Source organism: Vitis riparia, chromosome 11 (genome assembly GCF_004353265.1).
Source record: "Vitis riparia cultivar Riparia Gloire de Montpellier isolate 1030 chromosome 11, EGFV_Vit.rip_1.0, whole genome shotgun sequence".
Taxonomy (NCBI): domain Eukaryota; kingdom Viridiplantae; phylum Streptophyta; class Magnoliopsida; order Vitales; family Vitaceae; genus Vitis; species Vitis riparia.
In genome coordinates this window covers 11018694-11029041 of record NC_048441.1, presented here as the reverse complement: position 1 = coordinate 11029041, position 10348 = coordinate 11018694, and the positions used below count along the sequence as shown (strand labels likewise).

Here is a 10348-nt window from a genome sequence, read left to right as displayed (position 1 = left end):
TCTGCTTTTTGCTTATTTGGTTTTGGACTGATGTTGGAGATGGTGGATCCATTATCCCAAACAGAACAATTTGGAGGTAAAGAGTAGAAAACCACAAAAAGGCTCCAAAGAGAATGAGCATTACCCCACCATAATAAAGTGATTGAAGAACTTTTAGGCTTATGGAATTGAAAGATCTGAACTCTCAATGACCTACTAGTGGAACACTTTCTGAAATATGATTTCATGTTACAGATTTTGTTCACGTTCGTTGGAAGTTAATTATACCCCAAATTTGAGTTCAAGTATGTATTCGTTTCGGCCATTAAGTTGAATATACAAATGTGATGATAAATATAAGGGATGGGTGGTTTAAAAAATTGCTTATAATAAAATAAGTGTTAGAAATTGGAGTGGAGTTTAAGTTTCCTTGATAAAAGAAAAAAAAGGGAAAGAAGGAAAATTTCACAATTTAATCCAAGGTTAGCAAGAAACAAATGAGAAAAGATTTTTGATCCGAAGACAAAGTGAATTATAAAAGAAACGAATGAGAAAAGTTCACAATTATAAAGGAATTTCCTTTTTTTTAAAAAAAAAAAAAAAGCCAAGAGAGAGAGAGAGAGAGAGAGAGGTCTTTGTGGTTATTGAATAATAATAAAAAAAATTAGACGAGGGAGGATGAAATTGACAAATAACCAACAAAAAAACACACAAGGTGGTGGCTGAAAAAGGCAGGGAGGGAGGGAAGGGAGATGGTAGTTGAAATAGAAGAAAACTTAACTTCAAGGCAATGGAGACTCTGCAACCAACTACACCTCCCTTATGTGGACACATTAGGTGAGAACCAAAGATTTCAGTCCCCACCCTTCACCCTTCCTCTTTCATAAAACACCACCTTCCCTCAACATTCCGCCCTCACTACCTCTCATCTTCACTTCTCCATTGTCCACCATGGAAGCCAGTGCTGGCCTGGTCGCCGGATCCCATAACCGGAACGAGCTTGTTGTCATTCATGGCCATGAGGAGGTATACAACTCATTTACCACGTATGTGCATGTTGGATAAAATTTTCTTTAGTTATTGATGGTTTGAATTGGTTTATGGTGCAGCCCAAGCCCTTGAGGTCTTTGAATGGTCAGGTGTGTGAGATATGCGGTGACGAAATCGGTCTGACGGTGGATGGAGAGGTGTTTGTGGCCTGCAATGAGTGTGGTTTTCCGGTTTGCCGGCCTTGCTATGAGTATGAAAGGAGAGAAGGGAGCCAGCTTTGTCCTCAGTGCAAGACCAGATTCAAGCGTCTCAAAGGTAATTTTATATAATCATTTAGAATTAATGTTATTCTTGGTGCATGCTGTATTCATCTTTTTCTTCTCTAAATTCTTACGTAGGGTGTGCAAGGGTGGAGGGGGATGACGATGAAGAAGACATTGATGATATTGAACATGAATTCAACATCGATGATGAACAAAACAAGAATAAGCTTATCGCAGAAGCTATGCTTCATGGGAAGATGAGCTATGGACGTGGCCCTGAAGATGACGATAACGCTCAATTCCCACCTGTTATAACTGGTGTTCGATCCAGACCTGTAAGCAAAAACAACCATCTTCTGTTAGAAAAATCGATTCATCCATCACTTGGATGAATTGCAGACTGCAACTGTGCAAGTATTTATAACTATTTTTGGATGCATGCCCCACATGCAGGTGAGTGGAGAGTTCCCAATATCGTCTCATGCCCATGGAGAGCAGGGGCTGTCATCTTCACTTCATAAACGTGTGCACCCTTATCCAATGTCTGAACCAGGTATATATTCATAAACCCTAGCGTTTTCTACTTCATTCTGAGAAATTGGTCTAAAAAAAAATTATAATATACAACTCACCAATGCGTTCAATCGAAATAACTTCACTTCAAAACATGCATAAACAGGAAGCGCGAGGTGGGATGAGAAGAAAGAGGGAGGGTGGAAAGAGCGAATGGATGACTGGAAAATGCAGCAAGGGAACCTCGGCCCTGACGCTGACGACTACAATGACCCTGACATGGCCATGTACGTGCTTCCACTTCAATTGTATTTATGGGTAGAGCTGATCATGAAACAAAACAGGGAGATTGAATTAATACATCCATACCTGATAGCACCATTTATAAAGAGATAAATTTGATTATGTGAACTGGTGCAGGATTGAGGAAGCGAGGCAGCCACTGTCAAGGAAAGTACCGATTGCTTCAAGCAAGGTCAACCCTTACAGAATGGTGATCGTGGCTCGGCTTCTTGTTTTGGCGTTCTTCCTTCGCTATAGAATTTTGAATCCTGTACACGATGCCCTTGGGCTTTGGCTAGTGTCTGTGATATGTGAGATCTGGTTTGCCTTCTCATGGATTCTTGATCAGTTCCCCAAGTGGTTCCCCATTGATCGCGAGACATATCTTGATCGCCTTTCTTTCAGGTACATTATATTTACGTACTGATAAAAGAGTCTGTTACTAATATTAAGTGAAAACTCCATCTTCAATCTTCTTTTTCTCGTTTGTAATCCAGGTATGAGAGGGAAGGGGAGCCCAATATGCTCTCTCCGGTGGATATCTTTGTCAGTACTGTGGATCCCTTGAAGGAACCTCCACTTGTTACAGCTAACACAGTTCTTTCAATCCTCGCCATGGACTACCCTGTCGACAAAATCTCATGCTACATCTCAGATGATGGAGCTTCCATCCTGACCTTTGAAGCACTCTCTGAAACTGCAGAATTCGCTAGGAGATGGGTTCCCTTCTGCAAGAAATTCTCCATAGAGCCTCGAGCTCCTGAGATGTACTTCTCTCTCAAGATTGATTATCTCAAGGACAAAGTCCAGCCTACCTTTGTTAAGGAGCGCCGCGCTATGAAGGTTCGTATTCGAACTACTTGTCCTTTCATCCAGATAAATAGAAGACCTGGAACTGTTGAAAACTAAAGTTTACTCCCTTTTCCATGTTTTTGATAGAGGGAATATGAAGAATTCAAGGTCCGGATCAATGCAATTGTTGCAAAGGCCGTGAAAGTTCCTCCAGAAGGGTGGATCATGCAAGATGGAACTCCATGGCCGGGGAACAACACCAAGGATCACCCAGGTATGATTCAGGTTTTTCTTGGACACAGTGGAGGTCTCGATGCAGAAGGAAATGAGCTGCCTCGCCTTGTCTATGTCTCTCGTGAGAAGAGGCCTGGTTTCCATCATCACAAGAAAGCTGGGGCCATGAATGCCCTGGTAAAGAGCTCTACCTACTATTTCATCTAAATTCTCTTGCCATGATGAATCCTATTTCACATAATGCCTTTTTGACTATTTTCAAATTCTCAGATTCGTGTCTCCGCAGTCCTCACAAATGCTCCTTTCATGCTTAACTTGGATTGTGACCATTATCTAAACAATAGCAAGGCTGTTCGAGAGGCAATGTGCTTCTTGATGGATCCACAAACTGGAAGGAAGGTTTGTTATGTCCAATTCCCTCAAAGATTTGATGGCATAGATAGGAACGATCGATATGCCAACAGAAACACAGTCTTCTTTGATGTAAGTGCAAATAACCCACCTCAGAAATGGTCTCCTATACTCATATTTGCATATCCTGGATCGTGTGAGGAGGAATTGAAATTGTCTTCCTCTTTTTGCAGATTAACATGAAGGGTCTAGATGGGATTCAGGGCCCGGTATATGTGGGTACTGGATGTGTTTTCAGAAGACAAGCCCTATATGGATATGATCCTCCAAAGGGTCCCAAGCGCCCGAAGATGGTAAGCTGTGATTGCTGCCCCTGTTTTGGACGCCGCAAAAAGCTTCAAAAGTATGCTAAACATGGTGAAAGTGGAGAAGGTGAAGAGCCCTATATAGTTTTCAGAAGAGTTTACCTGACAAAATAACAGTTAATGCTAATATGGTTCCAATTTCCCAACTAACACTTGTTTCCGATCACAGGATTGGAAGAAGACAAGGAAATGTTGATGTCTCAGATGAACTTTGAAAAGAAATTTGGACAGTCAGCTATTTTCGTAACCTCTACTTTAATGGAGCAAGGTGGTGTCCCTCCTTCCTCAAGTCCAGCAGCCCTGCTTAAGGAAGCCATTCATGTCATCAGCTGTGGCTATGAAGACAAAACTGACTGGGGATTGGAGGTAATGTCAACAGCTAAATCACCCAAAATTCTTTCAGCCATGCCACCATTCCTCACTCTTCTGCTCAAAACATAATGCTGTGTTTGGTCACTTTTCAATTGTGCAGTTGGGATGGATATATGGGTCCATTACAGAGGATATTCTAACAGGGTTCAAGATGCATTGCCGTGGTTGGAGGTCTATATACTGCATGCCAAAGAGACCAGCATTTAAGGGGTCAGCTCCCATTAACTTGTCTGATCGTCTCAACCAGGTGCTTCGCTGGGCGCTTGGCTCTGTTGAAATCTTCTTCAGTCGTCACAGCCCTGTCTGGTATGGCTACAAGGGAGGAAACCTCAAGTGGCTCGAGCGATTTGCATATGTCAACACAACAGTCTATCCCTTCACCTCCTTACCTCTCCTTGCCTATTGTACTCTTCCTGCCATCTGCTTGCTCACCGGAAAATTCATCATGCCGACGGTAACAATATAAGCACATAGTTAATTTACTTTTACCATATATAAATAGACAGGAATAGACTTATTTTCAATCTCACACAGATTGAAATAAATCCACTTTGAAAGGTTATGTAAAACAAAATGGAGCTTTTTCATTTGTGTTCTTCAAATGCTTTACAAGTGATTCTAGCACTTTTTCTGTACAAACTAAGTCTTGATTCATTGATGATACAGATAAGCACTTTCGCAAGTCTCTTCTTCATTGCTCTCTTTATCTCTATCTTCGCAACTGGCATTCTGGAACTGAGGTGGAGTGGAGTGAGCATTGAGGAATGGTGGAGAAATGAGCAGTTCTGGGTCATTGGTGGTGTGTCAGCTCATCTCTTTGCAGTGGTGCAGGGTCTTCTGAAGGTTTTGGCTGGAATAGATACCAACTTCACAGTCACATCAAAGGCAGTCGATGATGAGGAGTTCGGGGAGCTGTATACCTTCAAATGGACCACCCTCCTTATCCCTCCAACCACTCTCTTAATCATCAACCTTGTTGGAGTAGTGGCTGGGATCTCTGATGCCATAAACAATGGGTACCAATCATGGGGACCTCTATTCGGGAAGCTCTTCTTTGCCTTCTGGGTGATTGTTCATCTCTACCCATTCCTCAAAGGTCTCATGGGGCGGCAGAACCGGACACCTACCATTGTTGTCATATGGTCTGTGCTTCTGGCTTCTATCTTCTCCTTGCTTTGGGTCCGAATTGACCCATTCATATTAAAGACCAAGGGACCTGATGTTAAGCAATGTGGAATCAATTGCTGAAGCATCGCTTCCACTTCTTTGTTTGGTGCAGCTCCAGATATACATGTAAATCTTGTTTGTTACAAGTATGGTATATGAACCAACAATATAGAGCTGCACAAGAGAAATAAAACTAGAGTGAAAGTTTTGTGTAGTATAATGCTCTATATTCAGTTTTGTATGTGAATTAAAAGAAAGTGCTGCTTGTGATTCTTTTAAGAATGCTAGTTCATGGATTGCAGATCAATTCAATAGTACATGCACTCAAAGTCTCAAACTGCTAATTTTCTGTTTATTGCACCACTGGCATCTAGCTCAAGAAACAAAATACATGGAACCTTGAAATAGAAAAGCCATAAACAATAATGTAAATAGTGTGAAGGAGCAACACTCACCAGAGTTGGGGTTGAATTCCTTTCTGGGATTTATCTAGGACTACCACATCGAATTCAGTAAAGGTTCAAATTAGAGGTTTTCTACATCATGAACTTGCTTTGCCAAGGACAATGCATTCCACCTTCTTCATCCTCAGCTGTCTCTCAAGGCTTCTGAATTATCAGTAGGACAGTCTAAATTCAGAATCACTCTCTGCAATAGCACTCAATAATTAACAACATCTCTTCAAAGCTTAAGAAAAAAGAAAGCTACTATCCTGTCGTATACTTAAGAAAAAGAAAAAGCATGGTAAAACCATGTAGCTCCATGATTGCATCATGGGGTTCAAGAAAGAAGAGGAGAACGGGATGTAAACATTGTTGTTGGTTCCATCAAAGGGAGAAGATTGAAATTTGCAAAATAGTATAACATTTAGAAGCATTTAATCTGGCCTATATGGATATTAATAGAATAAGTCTGTGAAATTCGATTAAAAAAAGCATAGAAAAATACTACTTGTCATCACGTTTTTGTATATACACAGAGCCAACACAACATAAATTCCTATCAAAAAACAAAACTTAAGTTATATATTTTTGCACAAGCTGGATATAATATTAGTGCTCATTTGAAACTCACTGGATCTGTGATTTAGGGTCACAAAATAATGATAACAATAGTAGTAATAACAATAAAAAATAAATAAAAAGTGGAAAATGGAAAGAAGATCCATGCAGACAGATAAGAAATAGGAAGAAGAGTAAGAATAGAGTGGGTCATTGTGCCCCTAGAACAAAATCATCTCCATATAAGACATAAATTAGTAACAAGTAAATTCCATATATACCCAGAAACATTAAAACATGTTCAGAAGCAGAACAGCAAAAATCTTTGTATGGTAGCAGCCATCCTGCTAAAATACATCCACTCCTCAATTATCTATACAAAACTGAAAAACAGAGTGTGTGACAGTAAGAAACCTGGATGATCATAATCTCAAGATTCCAAAACAGCTGGAGATTGAATGAAATGGCCAGCAGGTTTGAGGATAAGGTAAAGAACGTGATGCTGAAAACAATTTTCTGGAGGGAATTGGGGAGGTAAGTTTCAGTTATGGTATAAAACAAAGATTCTCAATTTTTATTAGTTTTATAAGGAAAAAAAAAATATAACTTAATTGTTGTTATCATGGCAGGCCATGTCAGGGCATGGAAACAGTAGTACTTTGTCCCATCCACTTGCTTGCAACAATTTCAAAGATGGTACTGGTCAGCATTGAGCGCGCAGAAGATCATGCATATCGGGAGTATGTATTCTCTTGTATTGCCATATAAGCATTATGAAACTAATCAGTGCCAGCATATCCACTCTGCATGCCTTAATTGTAGTATCGTACAATTTTGTTCACCAGTAGTCTCCACAAGAACAAATACCATCTTTGAAATGATGGAATCTATTAGCATCCCTAACAACAATCACTCTCTCTGTGATTTTGGAAATGAATTTGGTTGCATTGTGACAGTCTAAACAAACCCGTAGATTCTTGATGATTCTGATTTCAGTTCCAGGCTCAGAAGTAATGAGCCCAAAAGCAATTGCCAACTTCTCACTATGAACCTTTACCATTAATTCTTTCTCTTCCTCTTCCACATCATGCAAAGCTGTGCCAGTCTCTGTCTGAAATCCAGCCTCCCTCATCTTTCCTGTTAAATTCTCCAGCATTGCATAGATTGCTGTTGCTTGAGGGTGGGACTGATCACCAGATGTAAAGATATGTAGGGTGTTAGCAACCTCAATTAGAGTGCAACCAGGAGTTTTTGCAAGCTTCCTCCTCTTAACTACTCCTCGTACAGAAGCAGCCTCAGGATAATTTTGGCCAGCCGAGTATATGTTAGAAAGTAAAACATAGTACCCCACATTTTGAGGGTCCAATTCAAACAGCTTATCAGAAGCCAGACGAGCTAAGTTTGCATCCTTGTGGATCATACAAGCACCAAGTAACGCACCCCACACTGGAGGACCCGGCTCAACCGGCATTTTCCTTATAAAATCCAAGGCCTTGTCCAAATTTCCAGCTCGGCCAAGGAGGTCAACCATGCAAGCATAATGCTCTGGTAAGGGCTCAAAGCCATGATCATGAACCATAGAACGGAAAATCTCATCTCCTTCTCTAACTAAACCAGCATGACTGCAAGCATATAAGACAGAAAGGAATGTAACCCCAGTTGGGGAAACCCTAGAATGCAACATCTCATTAAAAAGGTTTAGCGCTTCATGGCCATATCCATGGAGGCCATAGCCAGAAATCATTGCATTCCAAGTAACTGCATTTTTTTCTGGCATCGTGCTGAATAATCTTTGAGCCTCAGTAATGCTCCCACATTTTGCATACATGTCAATTAGAGCCGTTGAGACAAATATATTGGACTCAAAACTCTCTCTGTTTATTAAATCATGGACCCATTTTCCTAGACTTAGAGCACCAAGTTGAGCACAAGCTGAAAGAATACTTGTAACAGTGACGGGATTTGGACGGACTTCACACTTCTGCATTTCCTGGAAAAGTGATATTGCCTTCTCTGTTAACCCATTCTGGGCATAACCTGAGATCATAGCATTCCAAGATGCCAAACTCTTCTCTGAAGATTCATCAAAAAGCAGCCTTGCAGATTCAATCTCATTCAATCTACTATAAACTGTAGTTAATGCAGTTGAAACTGAAGAATTAGAAACCACACCAGATTTTGTACAGAAACCATGAATGCAGCGAGTAAGATGCAGATAACCAAATGGAAAAAACACAGGAATCAACCCTACAATTGAGCTTGAATTGACTTTTTCCCCAGAAACAAGCAATTCTTTAAAAAGCGTAACTGAAGACTCAGTCTCATTATTGCAAGTGTACCCAGATATCATTGCATTATAAGAAACCAAATCGGGCTGCCCAATCTGTCCAAACAACAACCTTGCTGTCTCAATCTCTCCACACTTTGAATACAAACAAGCCAATCCCGTAATAACATAAGCATGTGAATGAAACCCAACTTTCATCGCCAAACACTGAATCCCCATCCCCAATGCCAAGTCCTGCAGCTCTGCCACCCCAGGAAGAACAGCAGCCACAGTGGTGGAATCAAACCCAATTCCCCCTTTAACCATATCCCCGAAAATTAGAATCGCCTCATCAAAACAACAATTCTTCACCAACCCAGATACCATCGTATTCCATAACACCGTATCCCTCTCCAGCATTCCATCAAACACCTTCCTTGCAGCCGCGACCCGCAAAAACTTGAAATAACAGGCAACGATAGCAGATCCCACGAACAAATCTGAGCCAAAACCAGCAACAATGGAATGCGCATGCAACAATAACCCCAGCCCAAGCGAAGACGCACCGGATATAACAAAGGCATAGGTGAAATTATCAGGCTCAAGGGGAGTACTTTTCCGAAGATGGGTGTAGAGAGAAACAGCTGAAGAAGGTGAGTTATTGAGAGAAAAGGCTCTGATAAGGACATTGTAGAGGAAAAGATCAGGATTGGGGATAGTAGAGAAGAGCAGAGAGGCTTGGTCTACGGCTTTGAGGTGTGAGAGCTTGTGGGTGAGTTTGGTGACAGTTACGAGGTCGTTATGGAGACCGTTGAGAATGATTTGGGCATGTGTTTGGTTGAGCTGGTGGAGAGTTGAGACTCTGTTGATTAGAGTTAGAAACAAGTTTCTAGTCGAGGCTATGCCTCTGTACAACATTTGTTTTGATGAATGCTGGTGGGGCTTTAGTTGGTATAAGTGATTTAAGGAGTGTGTATCTTATTTGAAGAGCTTGAGCTTATGTTTGACAAGGGAGGAAATGAAATAATAATAATAATAATAATAATAATAAGTGTGGTATTTGGTTTACTATGAGAAGTATAAAAAAAAAATAAAAAATTAAGCATAATTAAAATTTTCAAATTATTTAACCTTTATATGAAAAAAGAAAAATAAGTTAAATAGATTTTAAAAAATGTGTAAAATAATATATTGACTTTAATTTTTTTTTTAATTAGGGGTTTATCCCATTGTTAAAGTTGTTTCATACTTCAATTAAATCTGCTGATAAATCTAATTTTTTTCTATTTATTTATAATGTCATGCAATTCAGAGCGTCTAACTCATGTTTTCTTATATTTTTTGTATAAGAGAAGACATCATTCAAACCCCTTATCCAAAACACGTTCATACACATTTTTTTGAATCTAAAAAGAATTTAATTTTGGTTTCTAGTATATGTAAATTGAATTATTCAATATTTTTCAATAAACAAGTTGTTATTAAAAAAAATGATTCATTTATATACTTAGGATCTTTAGTTAATAACTTTTATCTTGTAACTCCATTATCAATATTGTTAAGTAATAAGAATAATCATATCTCACTAGAAAAAAAAAAAGAATCTAATACTAATCAAACATATTTCTGGCACTTATCTTTAGGTTATATTACTCTAAATAAGATCCAAAAACTAGTTAAATCTGAAACATTATACTCTTTGATTCTAAAAATCTTCCAATATGCGAATCTTATATAGAAGGTAAAATGAGCAAGAGGCCTTTTGTTATGAAA

At 39.5% G+C, this 10348-nt stretch overlaps 2 protein-coding genes across 3 annotated transcripts; one reads left to right on the top strand and one right to left on the bottom strand.

The window, feature by feature from the left end:
* The first annotated feature begins 864 nt into the window (after positions 1–864).
* Positions 865–5637, top strand: LOC117925171 (cellulose synthase A catalytic subunit 7 [UDP-forming]). Its single transcript, XM_034844081.1, has 13 exons — positions 865–1005; positions 1089–1284; positions 1368–1567; positions 1686–1785; positions 1912–2032; positions 2166–2432; positions 2525–2870; positions 2967–3230; positions 3324–3536; positions 3638–3836; positions 3939–4135; positions 4242–4595; positions 4808–5637. The coding sequence occupies exons 1-13, from the start codon at positions 931–933 to the stop codon at positions 5387–5389; spliced, it is 3114 nt and encodes a 1037-aa protein (XP_034699972.1). The 5' UTR covers positions 865–930; the 3' UTR covers positions 5390–5637.
* LOC117925172 (pentatricopeptide repeat-containing protein At4g30700) lies at positions 4597–9506 on the bottom strand. Of its 2 annotated transcripts, XM_034844083.1 has the most exons (3): positions 6724–9506; positions 5764–5916; positions 4597–5482 (listed from the first exon to the last, which is right to left on the bottom strand). In XM_034844083.1, the coding sequence occupies exon 1, from the start codon at positions 9491–9493 to the stop codon at positions 7148–7150; it is 2346 nt and encodes a 781-aa protein (XP_034699974.1). In that variant the 5' UTR covers positions 9494–9506; the 3' UTR covers positions 4597–5482; positions 5764–5916; positions 6724–7147. The 2 variants fall into 2 exon arrangements, with proteins under 2 accessions (XP_034699974.1, XP_034699973.1); XM_034844082.1 differs by having other exon boundaries at positions 4616–5482; positions 5764–9506.
* Positions 9507–10348: the final 842 nt, after the last annotated feature.